The sequence below is a fragment of the Xiphias gladius genome, chromosome 7 (genome assembly GCF_016859285.1).
Source record: "Xiphias gladius isolate SHS-SW01 ecotype Sanya breed wild chromosome 7, ASM1685928v1, whole genome shotgun sequence".
Classification (NCBI taxonomy): domain Eukaryota; kingdom Metazoa; phylum Chordata; class Actinopteri; order Istiophoriformes; family Xiphiidae; genus Xiphias; species Xiphias gladius.
In genome coordinates, this window is record NC_053406.1 from 7,868,134 (window position 1) to 7,890,096 (window position 21,963).

A 21,963-nucleotide genomic window follows, 5' to 3' on the forward strand; every position below is an offset into this window, starting at 1 on the left:
ATCTGTGAGCCGATGACACAGCTTACACCACGCAAGACCACGGAAATGAGCAAATGAGGTGATTGCTTCACTGCACTGTAATTACATCCACATGATTGGGCATGTGGATTATGCTGCTTGATTCAAGCTACACTGTTTCCTAAACTGCAGCTAGAGATACTTTACTGACCTTTCAAAACTGGACTTAATTTCCATAAAAAACCCCTCACATATCCTTATACTTTCTGTTCACATAATTGGCCTTATGTTGTTACAGTATGCTGGTGGATGAAGATACTCTGTGTAATGGCCCTTTATTAATATGATTAGTGCTTAGTCTGTTTGATGTGTGGTATGTTGAGATTAAATATGGCCAGAGCTGAAAATTCTCCTCAACATTTGTTGTGCTAATGAAGCCCACCCTGATTTTTTTCTCTAAACACTGGAATGAAGCCAGACACTTCATGGTTTAGAGACTGAAGCTTAAACCATGGAATATTTTCACGATGTTGCATATTATTTTTGTATTATTCTTTATACAATTTCAACCTGTCCTAGAATTACCCAGAATAGTTATAAGGAATCAAATCCGCATTACTTTGTACAGGTACTTGATGTAGTCAAACAGTTGATAGGATTGCGCTCTCTAGTGGAAAAGAAAGGTAACTACAAGTCACAGAGTTTTTCTTGTGTTGTATTTCCAAAATTTGTATGAATACACACACACACACACACACACACACACACACACACACACACACACACACACACACACACACACACACACACACACACACACACACACACACACACACACACACACACACACACACACACAGTAGACCGGTGAAGTATTGAATTATTTTTTTCAAAGGTATGAGCGAATCTCTTCCAAGATGCATGTTGAATGAACAAACAATAATACCTCAAATTCCTAGCCTTGAACAGTACAACACTGGTCTACAATATCATGCATTTCTTAAACCATTTTAAGCCAAAAACCCTCTTCAAGGTTGACAGTTTGCATGAGGGCCCCAGGAAACATCACAAATACTTGGAAGAGGATTGTGAACAAAACTGTTTTCCAAAAAACAAGTCTCAACTCTCTTGTCTGTCCGACGGTCATTACTCATGGTCAGTGTGCCTTATGCAACCATGCAACCTGTGAACAGTGGCAAGAACCCAGCTGCATTAACATTATCTGACTTCCCACACAAACAAGTAACTCGTAACAATGTATTATGAGGTTGGAGTTGAAATATGTTAGAGCAAAAGATGTTGTAAGGAACAGAGACACCTTTATTGTCCTGATCAAAGACCACACACGTTGACTTATTTTCACATGTTTTTATTGAATAAATCATTTGTCAGCAAATTTAAAAATACAATTCACAGAAATGTTTCAGTGCTGAAGTGACATGAAATGAAAAGCAGTATGTTAAAACGTCTGCTTTAAGTTAATATATTGAAAAATATTGCATTTGGTCTGCAATTTTGAGGTCTATAAATTAAATGCAGTCTTTGGAACCTGAAAGTGACAACAACACAGCTCTTTAACAATGACACCATTAATAGAGCTTCTCTTTCCACTCTACTTTAATTGACAATAACTTTTTAAAAATTCAAAAATCTAAGGATAAATACAGTATATATTAAACTGCTAAGCTCTTTGTTGAAATAGTTATACAGTATCTCCGTGTAACAAGAGGTCAAATAACAAGGTCAAAGACCAGCCAAGTCAACTGTCACTGACAAGAAACCTAACCTGCTAAAGATCTCGCAGTCCATAGTGAAACTTGTTGTACAAATATAGAGTTGTAAAATAAATAGCTATGATCTAAGGAAATATATAAACGAGGAATTTTCCAGCATCCTGTGCCTGACAAATTACATGTCCTACTTGTGTCCAGCACTAGTAAAAATAAACCTTTTTCTTCCCTGCATGTGTCAGTTTCCCTGCACATTCATTGGATTGCCTCTTCCCATGTCTCACTTTAACTTTATGTCTGTGTGTTTGTCTATATTTTGTTTGTTGTCATTTGCCATATAGCCAACTATATTTTTGCACATTTCCAAGCAGTGGTTGACAGTCGCAGACCACTTCATCAGCAGTTGAGAATGGAGTTGGTCCTCAGGATGCGTAAGACCCTCTTTGAGGTGTAACTGTACTCATACTGCAAGTGTTCATGGAAGAAATACAAGTATCCTGAAAGAGAGGAGAGTGGGATAAGTGTCAGAAAATTCAATACAGAAGAAGGGCTAAAAAACAAACAAACCTCCTTTTGAATATTCATGAAAATATGGTATCTGAGGCTTCACAGTACCATAGTGAGAAACGGCAGCGTCGACCTCGTCATCCATTCCAGGAAAATCCACCTCGATGGGTCGTGGGTAACCACTGTCCATTGTGCCTGTCGCTTCATCGTAGCTATGGGTGACAAATAACAGCAAAATGGTACAGATGAAATAGAAAATTTCATTTGGCAAGAATGACCCAGGTAGTATGGTTCACCAGGAACACTGTGCTGTGCAGATTTTAAGACTTTTAAACTCTAAAATAACTGAGATGTGTAACATGCAACTTTACATACCTCCAATAGTCCTCATCGGTGAAGAGTAGAGTTTTGCGTGTGTCGCTGATGTACACAGCTGCATCTACTTTCTTTATGGTCTTGGGAAGGCCGAGTTTGTGTATGTACTTGGGGTAACCATCCAAAAGGTTGTACCCATTCAGAGCCCACATTCGGATCCCTGCGGAAACACAGATCAGAGACCAAAGTCAAAATTAAATTAAAAAAACAAGAGCTGAAAAAAAAAAGAAAAAAAAAAAGAAATAACCAATGGAAAAACAACAACAATAAAAACCCACCACTGAATATGATGACTATATCCTTCTCTGGGTTCTCGTAAGCTGCGTCCACCTTGTTGGGGATGGAGGGCCATGTGGACTTGATCAGCGTCTGCTCAGGCTCCGGCATCTGAGGATGGAGACGCCAGTAGAATCTGCAACAGGGTGCAGCATGTTAACAAAATATAGCCCGACGAACTGATGTACAATTCATAATTCTCAATAACAATATCTGGTGAATCTACAGAGCTTTTTTTGGGTGGAACTTGGATGGGAGAAAATTCGTCCCACAATATTTAACTCTCGTTCACACACCCTGTGAATCCATGGTGTCTAGTGATCATAGGTTTTAAGCTTATGTATTAACATGGTTGTATGAACCATCATGGGTCTCACTGTACCTGTCTTTGAAGATGATGGTCTCCCCTCTGAGCTCTGTAACAGCATCAAAACTCAACCCGGGGTCACATTTGTTGGGTGCGTCAGGCTTTGGCTTCACTTTCCTTTGGTTTGGGTTTGGACCTGTGATTGAACATCTGGCATTAATGTGCTGTTCACAATAACATTTCCATGAAGAAGATGAGAAAAATCTTATGTTTTAAAAAAGCACTGTATCGATAACTGTGATTTGACCTGTGAATTTCACTGCTTGAGATTCTCATTCATTTTAAGTCAAAACGCAAAATCATGTATCTTCCTACCATAGAGAGCTTGAATGCCTTCAATGTCATCTTCAGCCAGCGGGTAGCCCGTGGTGTACGAGTAGATGGGGTACATCAGGGCACCCGCGTCTGTGGAGTGGGACATACCGAGGGCATGGCCCAACTCATGGGCTGCCACTATAAACAGGTTGTAAGCTGTAGAGAGAAGATGTTCAGTCAATCTATTGTTCAGATAAGTAGTAATGATTATACTGCAATATGGTGACTTATGTTGAGCATTTGTGCATAATTCTTGCCAGATGAATCTTTGGTCCAGTCTTCATCGTCATCAAAGTGTGTGTCTCCCCCAATCCCTTGGCCTGGTGGGTAGGCATGAGCCAGCAGTCCGTTAGGCCCGTCAAAAGGATTGTAGTCTCCATGCTCTGCAGCATATAGAGCAAAGAAGATTTAAATACGTTGAGCAGAATGTGCACTATTATACTGTGCCCTCTTCAAGCATATATACAGTATATCAGAAATAATACTGTAGGTTTATTGTACCTTTTGATCCAAAGCTGATCATGATGTCAGCATTGCCCTTGTGGAGCTTCTTAAATATCAGAGGGGTGACAGCAGACCAAACATTCAGCGCATTGCGAATGGCTCGGTCTACATCCGACTTCTGCAGATCTGGTGTATAATTTAAAATCCTGGAGCATCAGGGAATAGAGGACATGGTAAGTGAGAGAATATGAAAAGTTCAACTCCTTGCAATTTTTTTTTTTTTTTTTTTACCACCATTTGCATTATATTCACAATTATCCTTGTATTGCATACCTGAAGGTGACATTGTTATTTTGCCATTTGAGGTGTCCAGGGAAGTGGTTGTACTCCCCGATATCTGGGACACCACATCTGGCCTGCTCCATTAGCTCCAAAGTGTTGTCATCCAGAGTCCCTGTCACCTTCAGAGGCGGAAGAAGTGGAAAGAAAATATGTGTTACCATACTACGTAAGAAATTGTCAATAAGAGTACATAAAGCCGATTTAGTCCTCACCAAGTTTTTAGCTCGTGGCTTTCTATGGAAATTATTGCTGGCATTTTGTTTATTTTAACATGAAATAAACCATTAGCACGTCAAGGTATATTTTCTTTTTAGGTTATCATTTCCAATCCAACACACACCCGGTTCAACTTTTTTCCCACAGAGAAGCTTTCCAAAAAAAGAAAAAAAGAGAAAAAAAACATACAGTTTTAGAGCAAACTGAAATCTTACGCACATTCCCCAAATACATGCACAAAAGGAGGACCAACAAAACCAACAAAACCACAATTCTGGATCAAAATGAGCTATTGAGGATGAAGCTCCCCTACAACCTAAAACTAAGGTATAACTAGATATCTTCCACATCTGCTCACCTTGAGTTTGAAGAATGTCTGCATCTCCTTGATCTTGGTCTCAAAGGCATTTGATACCCCCTGTCTACCTTGAAGACCAGCTGGAAGACCATAGAAGCGACTGAGGTATTTCTATTTGGGACAGAACAAAATTTTGTCAACTGAATCACATGGAGGCATGAAAAATGAAGACCAGATTCCCCTCTTTTAGACTGTGGGCAGTCTGAAGATTTTTTCACTGATTATGACAAAAAAAAAAAAAAAAAAAAAAGCCGCTCGAAGCCAGTTTACAAGACTAAATATTGTCTGAATTAGAGACCTCAGATCTTACCTCTGCTAAAAGCCAGTTGTCTTTGTCCCCAGATGGCAGAGGCAGAGCAGAGGAGTGAGCGACCAGCGCCAGCAGCAGCAAAGCTATCATTGTTGTTGTCTCTGTGTTGTCCAAACCAGTCATTGGGGTCAAGAAGCTGTAAATGGTATTTATATTGTTTTGGGTCCTCTTTTTTTCTTTCTTTTTTTTTAAAAAGGATCCTGGTGATTCATGTAAAAGCACCTAGCCACTTCCTTTTTTGTCTGTTGAGAATGTGCTTGTATCTGTAAAACCACACTGGCTGTGGTTTGAGTGTTTTCCTTTGAACCCACTTAAAATGCTTTGATAAAACATTTCCCATTTCCCAAAATTACCATGAAGTAAGGAGTTTGCCAATATATTCACTCAAAATGTCTATGAGGCAAAACATCTGTAACATCTGTTCCTGTTAACAGATTTAGAAGAGACCGCCCTTTTTGGCTAGAAAATACTTTGGGATTAATAAGCATGTCACATCATTAGTTATTATCTGTCCATCTTATTCAGTTGAAGAAAAAACGACAAATAAATGTCCTACTATAAAAAATAGGGAATTTTGGGATTACTTTCATGCTGCTGCTGGTCTCATGATAGTCATTCTGTGTCTCGTTATTTTAGGTGTAGATGTTTTTCGGATACGTGACTAACAGCCACACAGACGATAAAAAAATGTAATTTAAATGTAAAACATGTGATTTACATGTTCCTTATGATATTACTCTTTATATGACTGCAAGCTATGCAAAGAAATTGCAAAATGAAAAGGCATATACACACATTACCTGCCTTTTCAAGGCCTTTTCAAGGCAGGTAAAGACATGCTGCCTATTGCTGCTTCTACTCCATTAGTGTCTGTGTGAGAGGACAAGTGTAATAATTATTAGTTCTTGCCACATCAATGGAATTCCTTAACTTCCATATAGTGAAAAAAAGGCTGGTCAGTGACCACTAGAATAGTAAATTTTGAAATATTTTTATTTTTTTTTAAACTTTTATTTTACATATCTGGATAAAAAGCACTCCTGTAGAGTTAAGCAAAGAATCCAGTTCAACTTAAATCGCTTCACTGGCAACAATTGAGAGGTGTCGAACATTTGACAGAATGATTCAACAGTGCCACAATCCCAGTCATTATCAACAGATTTCTGGAAAATGATTCATAATGACAATCCTTTCCTAAAATATGAGACTGTCCGTCATGTCTTGCATTCTAGGTAAGTGCCAAGCCGCTGCGCTGCCAAAGAATACAAAGTCTCATACGCTGCATTAAGAAGCTCAGACTGCAAATAGTTGATGTCACTTGTCATAGAGACATGTGGAACATTAAATAGCTCCTGATCAACTTAGAAATTCAAATTGATCCTACACTTTTATCTTAAGAAATAAAAATATGCTAATTATTGGAGCACATGATGTTTAGAATTATAGGGGTATTAAACAAACACCACAGAAAGAGTCATGTTCATCTGCATCCCGTCATTGATATCATGTGTTATGTGTAACAAAACATTGTGCCCAAACACTTGCGCATCCTGCGAAAACAAATATTTTTGGATTAGCATCATTGTGTAGACGGTTAACAGGGCTCCCCTGACTCATGCCTAGGGGAAGTTGGAAGTTAGGGGAATTTTTCGCTGTTATTTTAAAAACACACACAAACACACACACAAATATATGGAAACATAGACACTGCTGATATGTGTTGTGACCCACTTGTTGTATGCAGACTCTAACCTGTGAAACACAAATGATACACTGGAACACTGAATGATATTTCAGTTACAGAAATCAGAACATTTTTGTAAGTAAGAGATGTTCCCGCTTGTCTCGGAGGAACAATCTGTAATTCCACAGATGTTTGAAGTCCCATGAGGCTGTAATGCTCATTACACAACAGAAACTAAAACAGCCAGATGTTGGATAAAAAATGGAATTGTTACCACTAGTGAGGCAAAAAAAAGTCAAATTCTTCCTGATGGTTGGCACCAGAGAATCCTCTCTATAGCGAGTGCTTTAGGACACATCAGATTCAACATTATCAGCCGTATACCTGGTTGGATGTGTTGAAATAACTGCTATACAGCACCAATGTCATACTAGCTGAAAACAGTTCGTTTTACAATAGACATGCTAGATATTTGTGGAAGCTGGATCCCAATTCAATACTACATACTAATTCTATGCTGTTTCAATGGTCAGTATACAAAAATATCAACATACATTACCATTTTTTTCTGTTTTGCAAGATTTTTTGGAGCTGGTTCTACACCACAAGATATTTAAACTTTTCAGCTGGGATCAGCTTCTTCATTTCCTTTATGCATGACCATTAACAAATAACTCAAAAAGCAGCTGTATTTGCATTCATACGTGTGGTTTGAGTTCATTTTGTCACTTTTGCAGTGTGAACACATTACATACTAGAACCTCGGTTTGACATGCAGGAGCAGCTCCTTCATTGCAAACCAAGGTTTTAGTATGTAACACATACTCCGACACAACAGCGAAGTGGCTGATGCCTATCGTGGGGCATGACTGTGCTACTTGGTGGTTTGCTGCCTTGATTTCGTCTTTGCTCCTTCTCAAGACAGATCAGCACGTTTGGTTTTGCGACTTGGCAGAAACGGCATTCATCGCTCTTTCAACTGTGACTGTTGTACTTTTTGGTCATAGTAATACAGGGATGGCAGGACCTGTGACCACTTCCCCGCTGTGTCAGAGAAAAGCTGATGTAGCCGATCAACAGATCTGCTGTGAAAAACAGAGATGATTTTTACATCCTTACTTGGAAGTGGTTCCTTACTTTTCACTTGGTTTCCACTGTAATATTATGTTTGTTCAGTTATTATTTTTTTAGAAACTGCAGCATATAATCCTTTCAGGGTGTATACCTGCAGTCCTTTCAGATACAATGTAATAATAGTACTGAAAAAATACGAAAAATAACTTTGTGTTTCAGTCTTGCTGGGTTAGAAAATGTGAAAGAAAATTATTTTCGTAGCATAGTTTTTATATCAGCGGTCATGTAAGGATAAATGAATCAGCTGCCTTTGCTTTGTCCAAAAAAGTGAGTCATGAACTTCAAGCTGTTGCTTTACGTTCACTGAGTTTAGTGACGACAGTGCTGACCATTGTTTGAGTGAGAGCCAGTGCATTTGATTACTTGCATCTACATTTTGCTGATTTTACAGTCAGCCCTGCAGAGTTTAGAGAAAAAAGAAAAAACCCAAATTTGTGAAGCTGTGATAAAGCCATTTTCTCCTTTCAACCCACCTACCAACCTGCACCAATGTGCAAATCCACACTTTAACCGCGGGTTTTATGTAAGAATGCATTCGGTGATAAGCTAAGCACTTCAAGGACCAGCTTGTTAGTTGCCTCTCTCTCTCGCTATCTCTTTTATTTATTTATTTATTTTAACAATTTGGTCATTTTGAGAGCCAGTTCAATAAATTTACTTGAAAGTGTTACATTCAAATACGGAATGGAGATATGCAAACTCGGCATTATAGTGATTTAAAATTGGGGGTGTAATTTAACCATCTTGTTCACATTTATCTTTTTTGTGGTCTGAAATTTTGGACATAAATCTAACAGTTATATCTCTGTTTCTCCAGAATACACGAGACCGTTTGGTTAATATGTTCACTGACGTGTTAGTCATCTATAGAATATAAACTTGAAGCAGTTAACTCTGAATGTAAATTAGCAAAGTCGGAATTTGCTATCGCAAAATAGTTGCGTATTTTGTGAGATACAGCGGGAAGATACTCCAGGACAGTATGTTCCCACGGTATCTATTTTAAATTGCTGCTCGTGTTATGTTGCTGAAAAGTTTGCAATGAGGTAGAATATAAGGATGGACCTTTTGAACCAACAAAACACAGACGGACATATCAACACAATTACCGGCAACAAACGGAGGAAAACTCATTTATGTTTACAATACTGAGTTCTGACTTGAATGTATGACTGGATTACACAACCTAGCAGGGTATGGAAGACTTCCTGTAAGTCTCTTTTGGACAAAAGCCTCTGCTGAGTGACTGTGATGTAATATAATGATAATGGACATGGCAAGGGAGCCACAGTATGAATCAGCCTCAGCCTACAGTAACGGGAGGGTTTAGATTACATGGATGCCAGCAAAATCAGAAAAAGGTACAGTATAGTATTGAAACTGCAATTTAATCTACATGCACAAATAAAATAAATAATAAAATACCAAAAACGGGTGTACATTTAAATGCCGAGCAACTGCTGAGGTTCACACCACAGTGGCTGCAGTGAGGTAAGGTCAGGTCCACTCAGCAGAACTTAGAAAGCGGATGTACCGCAGAGGTGCCACAGGAGGGCAGCAGAGACTCTAGTAGGAGAATGTTTTGAAGCAGGACCTCACAAATGGCTCCGGTCCCTTTAATGTCAGATTTACCCCATCATCAGAAGAGCCTGCCAAAAGTACATTTTGTTAGTTGCCTTTCGTATTGATGGTGAGCACATTTAGTTGTTTGCTTGAACATAATGTGAGTAGCCTTTGTCACAGATGTGCAATGAGGTGCGTGTGCACTAACAAACCTTATTTGTCCTTTCTGGCTTCCTGGCCTCTGGCTCCAGATTGTGAAAGCTCTTAGAGGAACCGAACATGATCATATAGTCATCATTGAATTTGTAGTTAGGCCACTGCTTTGAAAAATGCTCCGACATCCAAAATATAAACTGTAGAGTTGTAAACTGTCTTTTTCAAGCCACTCTGTGTATAATTCTAGTTGACTGCAACATCTTTTAAATCATTCTAATGGCATTACTTTTTTTTGTAGAAAAATAAGACCCTCGTAATAAAAAATCCATGTTGCTTTTGTCTCGTTCATCTCAGGTCGGATATGTAGGGGGAAACTGGCGAGGTGAAACTCCGCATCGCAGTCCGCCACGGTGACTTTTTGATACTACCACTAGGGGAAGCCAAAGACTGATATTTTCAAATTCTACACACGGTGGCTTTGAAGGCACCATCGTGTGTTTCAGTTTTATTTGACTGTGTTATTTTGACTTTCATTCGCCGCTTTTGTCCTTTTTGTACTTTGGAGCTGTACGGTGTCTTGAAGCCCAGCATTAAGAAAACACAGACAAAGCTTATCATACTTATCATTGCGGACAAAAAAAAAGATGCTTTCAAAGACCGATACTGCTCATCTACCTGCTCTGATATGTAACATCTTGCACCTTTTCAGTGTGAAAGTGTGTGTTTGGAAAACAGAGATGTTCCTGCTGGTTTAACTGCCATAGCGGTCTCCCCCAGCTTGTAACCTCACAGCTCCAAACTACACTCTCAGTCATCACCCCTGCTTAAATGACTTCATTACCTTGTCCTCAGACCATAATACCAGAGCAACGCAAATTCTTCAAGCCTTTCTGCGATAGAGAGCAACTTACCCAGGAAAAGTCTGCTCATGTTGCCCTGCAGAGGAATGCTGTTGCTCCCATAAAGCGCCACAGTGACCAATCAACTGTAATTGTAGCTTGAATTTACCGCGGCACCACCCTTGCCAGTCTAGGCATCCTGGCTGGCGGCCATTTTCTTTTTCGAAGGCCTTAAATCCACCCCTGCAATTTCATCTCCTCTTCAGCAAGCTCTGTCATTGAAAGGTCTTGCATGTATTTGCTAAAACAGGACAAGAATGGGCTTTGATGGTGTTATTTCGGGAGAGCTTGGAGAATGCGTGGGACTGAGCACTGCCACCCAGCTCATTGTGTTGCATCAGTCTGGAGCGAGTTAAGTTGAGATTCCTCCAGAGACTCTTCGGAGGAAATCATTTACTCAACATCAGAGCTGCTTGGTTTTTAATCATGGAAATATCAACAATCATGGTGACTTATAGTGACATTGTCCTTTTCTACAATGTATCTTTCCTCATGTATCTTGCCTCATGTCGAAGTTTCCCTACTTGTTTGCGATTATCTGCGAGCCAGCACATTGCACTCAAAAAACTCCCATCAAAAATGATATGTCTTAGCCTTATTCACATCATTTTAACCGTTATTGAAACAACTGATTTCAGTCCTCAAGTTGCATTGATTTCAAATAAGATGTTGAAATTTAAACCCTACACCTTGTCCATTTAAATCATCGTTGGATCAAGCATGTCATGTAACAAAAACCGTTCAAATGTCATTTCTCTCTCTTTCTTTTTTTTTTTTTTTTTTTTTTTTTTGCTGCTTTTGGCTGTCTGTAAACCCCTCCCTAATTCCATAGTACTGTCTGAGGCTTTCCTTGGATTTGCAAGTGGTATGAGTCACAATAACCATTTAAAAGGCTTTCTCATTAACCAGAACTCCCATCTCCATGTGTTTAAACTAGGCCATTACAATTCATGTAGTGTTAAGTCTGTGAAATGTATGTCATGCTGCTCTCTTGTGCTGTCTTGGTCTTGCTATTAACCGGTCAATGTTTTACGGCACCCACATTTATTCCGGAGGGAGTGAGCTCTCCTTCCACAGAACCACAGGTTGACTTGAAGCTCGCCACAGTAAGTGTGTAATTGCATGAGCTGCATTACAAATGTTTGAGATTGGACTGCATGTTATTTGATTTCTTGTACAATACCAAAAATGTGCCAATTTCAAAGTGTTTCTACTGTGGGGTTAACTGCATTGCAAGGACCCGTTCTCCCCTGTGGGATGTTGCGATATTGTTTTTATTTCTTTTGTGTGGGTGGGGGGGCGGAGGTAAATAGCTGCACTGCCCTCTGAGTCCTCAGAGTTGTTATATTGCATGCTTTTGCAGATTCTTTCAGGATCCTTGTTTTCTCTTTCCTGATCCTATCATAAATTTGCTCTTGTTTTTCTATGGAGAGGAGCTGTTGGAGAAGACAATCTGCATGGGAAGTGATTACCAGTGTTGTTTGCTAAGTCTTTATTTAGTTTATGGCAGTGAATTGATTTTGTTGTAGTAATCAGATACGTTGTAATTTACAGTTGATGCTGTAAACACCCCAGGGCTGGAGATTAATATGTTTATGTAGACGTTATGAATGAACATAATGTGCAGTTCGATGGATATTACAGGGGTAATCTTCTGTAATGCCTGCTGAAAATAAGGAGCTCATCCATAAGGAGAATACAACTTTCTACCTTGGCATTAATTGAGTCGTACAGAGACATTTCTTTTACCTGGCTCTTTAGTGCAAAGGCATATATGATGTGGATCTTAAATGTACTCACAGGACTACCTACAGCAATACTACAACCTGCAAAAAGAGCCTTTGGGGCGCATGAAGCGGAGTGGGCCCGCCTTCACCTCCAAAGTGAAAGACATGCAGATTTTCTTTGGGCTCAATGCAACAGGTGTTCTGGACTCAGACACCCTGGAGGTGATGAGGAACCCTCGATGTGGCGTTCCAGATGTGGAGGAGTACAGCCACATCCAGGGGACGCGGTGGAACAAGAATGTCATCACCTACAGGTATCTATGTGTTCTTTAATGATGCTATCACGCTTTTTACTAGTGAAGTACAGTAGAAGCTTATATGAATGATATAGGCATGTCTGACCTGGACTGAACTGTCAAAAAACAAAACAAAAGAAAAAACAGTATGGTTGTCCCTAAAATGCAATTCTGGCAAAATACGTGGGAAACTATTTGAGCCAGCAGGCAGTAAAACGTTTGGCAGAAATAGGAAATAGCAACTGTCACAAATCATTATGGTTAACAGATTTTGGGTTTGGGTACTCCTGCCTCTGAATGTTATTATGGGATTGTTAAAGTGCCAGCTTCACCATACATGCTTGAACTTATGTAACACAGTCTCAAACATCCATATGTATTTCGATTTAGCCATGTCTGCTGGATTACATGCAGAACAAATGTATAATTATAGAGAAAATAAGAGACGTAGCTATTGTCATTGTTTTAAAATGTTAGAGTTTATTTTCAAATGACTGTATAACGGAACAGTAATTTCATTATATTCATATTTATAGAGAGGAGACTGTGTTTTGATCTTGATAGTAATCAACAACATGACACATACTTTGCAGCATTGGCAGGTACACCAGAGATTTGCCTCGCAACACTGTGGACTCTCTGGTTGAGTCAGCTTTCAGCGTTTGGGCCAGAGCCAGCAGTCTGACATTTGTCAGGTCACACACCCGCAACGCTGACATCATGGTGGAGTTTGTGACCTATGGTGGGTTTGTCTTTTGTTTTTTGAAGGACAGTGGCGGAAGACGCTTGAGAGGGCACTGAACAGTTTGAGTCATGCTCACATAAAGAAAGCTATATCTTTGTATTATGCAAAAATAACAGTGCAGAGGATATGCACATTGAGAGCATCAGTGGTAATTTAGCTGCTAACCAAGGCAGTGTCATCATGCACTGGCTGCTGAACTCGACAGACTCATTTAGATGAGGTGAACAGACGCCTGTAATTTTCTGGTGGCATGAAAGACAATGGTTTTTCTCTTTGGTTTCTATTTCATGTTTGGCCTGGGTTATATTATGAAGAACATGGTGACTTGTATCCATTTGATGGACCCAGGGGCACGTTGGCTCATGCTTTCGGCCCAGGTTTGGGCGTTGGAGGTGACACGCACTTTGACGATGATGAGCACTGGACAGCAGGAGAAACAGGTGCCTAACTGAATTCATACATTCACACTGAAGGAACTGTGTAGATATGTATTTGAATGCTTTTTTCTTTGCAGGTTTTAATCTGCTTGTGGTAGCCGCACATGAATTTGGCCATGCTTTGGGCCTGAAGCACTCCAGAAACCCAGACTCACTGATGTATCCGACCTACAAATCCTCCCGTCAAGTCAACCTATTATCTAGAGAAGATATAGCAAATATCAACGCACTTTATAGTAAAGAGTTTTGATTTATCAATCTATTGGTATACTAAAACTGAATACTGATAGAGCTATTATATTTATATTTTAATACTTTGCATTTCCCCCTAAGTGGAACCTGATAAATAGGTGTGTGCTGGTGTTTGTTAGGCCCAGCACGAGGTCGACCAAATCACATTCCAAGGTTGGACTGGAGCTCTCAGTATAACCCCTGGAAGTCAGGATCACTCTTCCCTCGACTCATGCAGAACAAATGTGCTCCAGACCTGACCTTTGACGCAGTGTCCACTCTTGGGGATGCCACCTTCTTTTTCAGAGAAAGGTATGTTGATGGCCTTTAGCTTTAACCTGAAGCGTTCGGTCACAAGAAGATTATATTTCATCCATCCATCCATAGACAATGAAAACAACAGAATTTCCACTTCTTTTGTCTCATCATCTGAAGGTTGTTTAAAAGTGTTATCATCTACAATTTCAGGCACATGTTACTCTCATTTTAATAGACTGTAGTGTAGTTCATAAGGTAATGCATTTTTCTTAAAAAGTAAATATCTCATTTTGGGTTTGCTTGCCACCAGAGACCATTTAGAAATCTATATTTCAATGTCATTTGCAACACACAATTATCAAAATGTGTTTTTGACCTAACTGACAATATTTTCCCCAAAAGATATCTCTGGATTAAACATAATGAACAATATGACATCAAAGAAGGTCCCATCACCAACTTCATGCCCAAGATTGAAACAAGCATTGATGCAGCCTTCTGGGTGCCTCGCAGATCCACTGCCTACCTTATTCATGGTAAATATCTTTAATTGTTTGGTGCTGCAAGTAAACTGCAAAATAGGTGTCACTGATCTCGCTCCATCCCACTTTTTAAACAGAGTCAAATGATTAATCGTCCCAGAACGCTACACCCGCAATTCATACTTGATTCAGGGATAGAATCATTTTGACAGCCACCAAATTAGTAAAGGCCCTGTGACATAAAACACAAATAAATACCATCATCACTCATTTCCTGAAAGGAAAGAATTTATCCCTTATCATATTTCCAATGATCTTTATCCTTTGACAGAATCCATGTTCTGGACAGTGAAAGGCTCTCTTGTGAAGGGAAAGCCCAGAGCACTCAGCCACTTTGGATTTCCAGCCTGGGTACAGGACGTTGATGCAGCTGTGCATGTGGTGAAAACAGGACGCACACTCTTCTTTATGCATGATATTTACTGGAGGTAAGGCAACAAATGAACAACATGAATCCAATGGCAACCAGTTAAAAATATTCCCAACTTTTCTGTGCATGCACATTAACACATCAAGACACTTTACTTTTGATCATTTTGATTTTGATCATTTATCATTTGAACTTACTGTTTACCCCAGTAATGCACTGCAAATATGAGGAATTGATGAAGTGCTATTTCAAAATTCTGTTTTGTTAAATGAAAGTGTAATGACACAACAGAGCTGAATCACAAAGCACTGGTCGATCCGGACTTGGATATTGAAAAAATCGACACAGATCTGACTATAACATTTCCTCTGTCATTTGTACCTCACACAAGAAGCAAAGGGCTGATGCGATCATAAAGCTGCAACCGTACACAAATGTTTTGCCTTAGCTTTGCAAGACGAACAGATGATCTTGAGTTATGACTTGTTTATTTTCAGTTACAATGAAAACCGAAGGGTTATGGATTTTGGTTACCCAAAGTACATCAGCGAGGACTTTCCAGGAGTCAACACGACAATAAATGCAGCTGTTCATAAAGAGGGTGAGCAAATGTCATTGTTACCCACTGTATTATTTATTTGCAGTTGATGTAGGCTTCATATGTATTTACAACATAACTTGTGAGATGGAAGAAAATGCAAAAGCTTAAAAATGCTCCGCAACAAATCCCCTAATGTGCATAACAAGAGTAAACATACTGGGTGATGCTCAGATGGGAAAGTGCAATAATCTTGTTTATATTTAGCAGGTAGCATATTTCCGTCTGCAGCTTGAAAGGCTTCTTCTTAAAGTCCTTCACATGATATACCGTAATTTCAACTGCAAGCAACGGTTTGAGTTCTGACAGATGCTCAGAATCATCATCATTATTACGATCATCAACAACAAACAGCAAAAACGTTCTAGACAGCACAACATGGAAAAGGTGAAAAATACGTGAATCACTCTATTTGCTTCTTAAAAGTCTGATTTTTCTTCATCTTAGGTTTCATCTACTTCTTTGTCGGACCACAAGTCTACAAATACGACTACACCCAGAAACTTGTTGTTGGAGTTGAGAAAGCAAATTCCTGGCTTGGATGTTGAAATACTGTAAATCCTTGAACATGCAGCAAGGACATTTCCTGAACACCTTGATTAAATTAAACAAGAAGAAAAAAGAAACACTGTGCTTTTCAGTTTTGAGTGAAGTTTTATTTATCAGTGGTCACATTTTGTCAAAATAAAGAACTACAATTAAAACCCGATAACATACGTGTGTTTTTTTTACCGTGTACACCACAGCTAAATGCTCCCAGCATTTACAGATTAGCTTTTGTGGTTTTTTTTAGCTTAAATCTTTTTTTTCAAATCTGCATATCACTGTGGTCGTAAATAAGGTTTGCCTCACTAATGCCTACAGGTTGGGTACAGAAAAAAACACTTTTGTCTTTTGGTTTCTTTACTACAAAACACACAGTAATCACGTCTTTCATCATTACAGATAGAAAGCCCACACATTGTATGTAGAAGTTTCCTTGGGAGGTGTTAACCAAAAAACCTCCATAAAATTGCGGCAGGTAGACCCAGCTGTAACCACCAGGACTGTGTGCTTTAGGGCTGTGTGATTGCCCAACCCCCCCGACAATATTCCCATATAAAAAAATGTGAAGCCTGCTGAAAATGTGCATTTAAACATGGAGTTGCTCCGTTTGTGGATGCCTGGTTTGGGCTCTGTGATATTTGCGGAAATCTCGTGGACTCTACCCATTAATCAGGATCAGCCGCTGAGGTCTGAGGATGTGGTGCTGGCTGAGGTGTGTGGGTAGATAACTGTCTTATGGTTTATATAAGAACCACATATGTTAGATTTAGATATCCATTAGAACATTTTTATGGAGGCGACTTTTGTTTTGAAAAACCCATTGAGGAGCTCATTTAAAACTATTACAAACTGTAACCAAGACAAGTTTGTTACCTTGCCTATACTTATGACAACTTATGTGGATTTGAATTGATTCCAATATGAAGGCTTAGCAGTATAACAGTATAATGCAGGTGTGTCATACGATTTTTTCAAGGGCACTGAATCAATATATTGATGTCAGAAATCCACTCATGTCTGCTCTTTGTCTACATTTCTTTTCAATAGCTTTCTTTGCTTTTATTATGGTTAGCCTCATCCCTGTCCCTCATGAAATGTAATAAAAACTTGAAGATATTTCTGAGAAATCTCCTCTGGTGGACACACAACTTTGTCATATTAATGTTGCAGAAAATGACTTGTAGACACAGTGAACAGTCCTGTATCAGAAAGTGCATCTGTTCTCATCAAACATGTGCTACAGTCGTACACTGTATAGTGTGGCAAAGAAAACATACAAAGCACCATTTACAGTCTAAATATCTTTATGGCATCTCATACGAACATAGACCCTAACCCTCCAGACATAAACTTGTCTCAAAACAAAGCTACCTCGGGTGTTTTTATAACCTGAACGCCGGAAGCAGAGACAGAGTGCCAGCGAGACGGATTGGGTCCACATCAGCCATGGAGGAGAAGACCAGACATATGCAAAACTTCTTTGGTCTGAGAGAGATGGGACACCTGGACCCTCACACCCTGGATGTGATGAGGGAGCCCAGGTGTGGTGTGCCAGATGTGGAAAAACTGAATAGGCCTAAATGGAAGAACCACACCATCACATAAATGTGAGATGTCTTGTGTCAACTCAGAAACATGCTTAGTTTTCTAACTCATACCTTAATCATTCTGATTTTTACTGATTGCCGTAAAATGGTAATTTTCTTGTACATTATTTGGATGTGTATCAGATTTCATTCTGCCAACAGAGGACATGGAGCTGCAGCTGTTGCTCCTTCTGTCTCACTTTCTGTTGGTCCATTTTTGTCACTGGCACGCAGAGTTGCCAAATACACTCCAGACATAAAGAGAGAGGATGTGGAAAAGTTCTTTTGTTCAGCCCTGAGGATGTGGAGCGATGCAGCACCACTGCGGTCATCCAGGTCAACCAAGGCACATCGGATATATTCTTCTCCTTCGCCTGCAGAAGTAAGTCTGCAAACCACTTCTGAGGAGTTCTTATGTCGGTTAAAATACACTTAAAACAGAGTTCCTAACTATGGTTAATAATGCCAAAAAATATAGAGATGATGTGATCTTTTTGAAAAAGGGTTAACCAGATTTTCATATAAATCCTGATTCATTCACTCTTTCTGTTGTAGCTCATGGTGATGGACCTCGGGGTGTGCTGGCTCACGTCTTTCAGCCTGGAGGGGGCATGGGAGAACGGGCACTTTGATGAGGATGAAACATGGACGGCAGGGATAATGCAAGGTCCGTCTGTCAAAGCACGTTTGTGATTCTGTGAGAAGTGACATAATTTTCACAGAAAATACAACACAAAAGCTGATCCTAGACCACGAACCTGAACCCACCTTTTCAGACTTTATCTCAACCCTTGCTCACACTTACTTATGTCTTGCTTAAAAAATGACTAAATAAATGAATAAAAATCTCTAAACACTTGCACTAGGGCACTGAACATGCTTCTAGTTATTCGTTTAAAAGGGACACAACTCCCAACTTTGGATGCACTTTCTGTAAGTCGCTTTGGACAAAAGCATCTACCGGATGAAACTGATGTAACGCACAAATTTGTTGCAGATTGTGAAAAACAGTGCATTCTTGGTGCAATATTTTTTCTTGATTTGAATGAATATTTCCTTGCACATAAAATACCTCAAAAGATGTAAGTCAATTCTGACCCACAGCAGGCACAAAGCTGTTGCATGGCTCTTTGTGGGTTGGCAGTCCTGGCCACATCAGTGAAGTCAGAGCAGGTGTAACAGGTGCCTTTGGCGGCCGATGGAAAGCTCCTGGTATGACATCACCGATGAAGACGCGGCCAGAAGTACACATGAAGCTTTCAAACGCACAGGCAGCACCGTGGCAACAGTTTTCAGCGTGGTCCTGTGCTCATTTACCTTTTCCATGGACTTTGTTGCTGTATTTCAGGTTACAGCCTGTGCGGTGTTGCAGCTCATGAGCTTGGCCACTCACTGGGTTCGACTCACTCTGCTATCATGTACACCAATCACAGGTACCAGGCAGTACATAGCACTCTCTATCCAAAGATGATGTGCTTGGGATCCAAACACTGTGCAGTGAGGAGCAAATTAAAAATGTAAACTTCTTATTCATTCAAAAATGGACTTACAGAGAAGATTGCTCAATAATATGTAATGTGTTCTAGGCTATTATTTCTCAGGACAGATGACCAAAAAAGTGGAAACCCAACTTTCCGTTTTGATGCAGCAGCTATAATTTGGAAATTAGATTGTTTTCTTTAAAAACAGGTACATTATGGTTTAAATAATGTTCGCAAGCTAACTTCAGGTTGGTTGAACTGCAGCTGAGTCTACTTGTTGGTTCAATCCAGGTACATGTGGATGAGGAGAACACGGACGACCTATTGGAATTTCCTGAGAGAGGGCCACAGCAGTACATATTTACAGAGCATCAGTTCTCACGTTGATGCTGCGTCTGACATCCCTGCCAAAGGCGTGGCGTACATATTCACTGGTAGAGTAATAGGCAGTCTGCAAGGCATCACTTAGGCCCTGTCAGCATGACAAGGCTGGATTTCCAGTGGGAGAGCACAGCGTTGCACACAAATTATAGCCTTGTGTAACTTAAGTGTTACAGTTCAAGCAATTGAGTTTGGCAGTGCTTGTGGTATGTTGCTGTTTTTCAAAGTGTCCCAAAATGCAGTGACACGGCTGTGTTTTTCCAGGTTATAAGTACTGGGTGGTTCAACAGCTTAAGATGAAAAGTCGTGCTGGCTCCATCTATGAGTACGTTTCCTCCTCTAGAATCAGGCAGGTTGATGCTGCCATGCATATCAGTGAATATGGGAAAACAGTCTTCAGAGGAGCAGAGTTTTATTACTGGTAACTTTTTTCAAATGGCAACTCGGTTCACTTTTTTTTTTTTAAATTTCATTGACATCTGAAAGAAAACAAAAATAAACAAAAAACAGGAAAACTTACCCATTAAGTGACTGAAGATATCAAACTGTTAAAGTCTGCCACCTAGTGAGTTGTTTCATGCAGCCTTATTCGGTTTCAATGCCGTACTGAACAAATTAATTTCTTAGATTATACTATAAATCATCTGGATGGATATTCAGTTTACTGTAATATAAGCCAAAAAAAAAAAAAAAAAAAGCAGCAAATTCACACGTTTTGGAAGCAGAACCAGTCAAAGTTTGATATTTTTGCTTGAAAAAGGACTCAAGTGATTAATTGATTATCAACTTAGAGTATCAACACAAATAATTAATCCACTAATATCAATTCTAAATTCAGTGACACTGTGAATTCTAGTATGAACTAGATGAGCAAAATGAATTGATCTGAATTATCCAACCTTGGGTATGATGAGCGCAGGAGAGGGATGGATGTTAACTTCCCCAGACTCGTCCAAGCAGAACGTCCCGGACTCCTGAGAAGGGTCAACACTGCCTTTAAGTTGCATGGTAAAAAAAAAATAAATAAATAAAAAATATAAGTGACACAGTTTATGGTCATGAACTCTGTATAATGTGGACCTGACCAGCAGGATACAAATAGAATACAACTGAAATAGAAGTTGTAATTTCTTGTTTTTACCGTGTTGAGGTGGTAGACGGGTGGGGTTTACCGCACTGGACACACTTTTATACTGAAAATACCATGTTTTTCCCGGTTTTAGAACAAAACTGAAGTTACTGAAGTAGAAATTTTCTGTTTACAGTTTGACTTTATTGTTCACATTTCAGCTCAACATGAGGGGATAACAGACTTGATGCGAACACACACTTATGTGTGTTCAACATATGAAATGAAATAAAGATGGTCTTTTTTTTATTATTATTTTTTTTTTTTACTCTCATCATTTGAAACTGTTTTTGTTTGAGTTTCTATTGACAGGTCACTTTTTTTTTTTTTTTTTTTTTAAATATTGTGGACTTCTTAAACTTTTGTTGTTTGGTTCAATTCAGCCTACTAAATACCCCTTAAAAAAATGCAATTTAATGTACTTTAGGAAACCTCATGACTGCATGACATTAGTATACACAAAAGTTTGGCTAAGTTGTAAATCTGTATATGTATAAACAGGATGAGTTGTATTAAAGTGACCTCAATAACTCAATAAAATGTCATTTTTGTTCTTAAAAGTTCTCAGGTACTCAAAAAAGTTCAAAGATTTATGACACATCTTTGCTCTCCAGGGCAGTGGTGGAAGAATGTATTTAGATTCTTTACAAAAGTAAAAGCAGCAATATCCAAATTTAAAAATACTTAATTACAAATAAAAGTGGAAATAATTAACAAAATGTACGAAGAATATAAGTAAAAGTACTCAGTATGAAGACAAAACTACTCCTGTCAACCATTATTAAAGATGCATTAACATGTTGGCAGCATTTCAGTGTTGTAGCTGGTTGCAGTGGATCTCATTTTAACAGCTTTATATACTGTTGGGTCACTTAATTTACTCTATTACAATCCAATGTACTTTAGATGCTCATTATAGGTTTCTAAAATCTGAACCTGCAAAGTAATCAATAACTTCATATATCATTTAGATACAGCAGAGTAAAAACTACAATATTTGTC

The 21,963-nt window shown here is 39.2% G+C and overlaps 2 protein-coding genes, 1 long non-coding RNA gene and 1 pseudogene across 3 annotated transcripts; 2 read left to right on the top strand and 2 right to left on the bottom strand.

Annotated features, from left to right (window-relative positions):
• Nucleotides 1-1,425: 1,425 nt before the first annotated feature.
• mmp13b (matrix metallopeptidase 13b) lies at nt 1,426-5,324 on the bottom strand. The gene is made up of 11 exons (XM_040130966.1): nt 5,199-5,324; nt 4,889-4,999; nt 4,306-4,433; nt 4,030-4,178; nt 3,786-3,911; nt 3,529-3,684; nt 3,229-3,349; nt 2,849-2,982; nt 2,571-2,730; nt 2,304-2,407; nt 1,426-2,185 (listed from the first exon to the last, which is right to left on the bottom strand). The coding sequence occupies exons 1-11, from the start codon at nt 5,319-5,321 to the stop codon at nt 2,085-2,087; spliced, it is 1,413 nt and encodes a 470-aa protein (XP_039986900.1). The 5' UTR covers nt 5,322-5,324; the 3' UTR covers nt 1,426-2,084.
• A 4,133-nt stretch (nt 5,325-9,457) lies between these two features.
• LOC120792482 lies at nt 9,458-10,777 on the bottom strand. The gene is made up of 3 exons (XR_005707819.1): nt 10,647-10,777; nt 9,792-9,842; nt 9,458-9,665 (listed from the first exon to the last, which is right to left on the bottom strand). It is a non-coding gene; the product is annotated as an uncharacterized LOC120792482 (long non-coding RNA).
• Nucleotides 10,778-11,605: 828 nt separating this feature from the next.
• LOC120791808 (matrix metalloproteinase-20-like) lies at nt 11,606-16,386 on the top strand. Its single transcript, XM_040130544.1, has 10 exons — nt 11,606-11,740; nt 12,437-12,675; nt 13,251-13,399; nt 13,717-13,842; nt 13,917-14,075; nt 14,211-14,382; nt 14,731-14,864; nt 15,142-15,298; nt 15,738-15,841; nt 16,286-16,386. The coding sequence occupies exons 1-10, from the start codon at nt 11,606-11,608 to the stop codon at nt 16,384-16,386; spliced, it is 1,476 nt and encodes a 491-aa protein (XP_039986478.1).
• Nucleotides 16,387-16,976: 590 nt separating this feature from the next.
• On the top strand, nt 16,977-21,066 carry LOC120792166 (annotated as a pseudogene).
• Nucleotides 21,067-21,963: the final 897 nt, after the last annotated feature.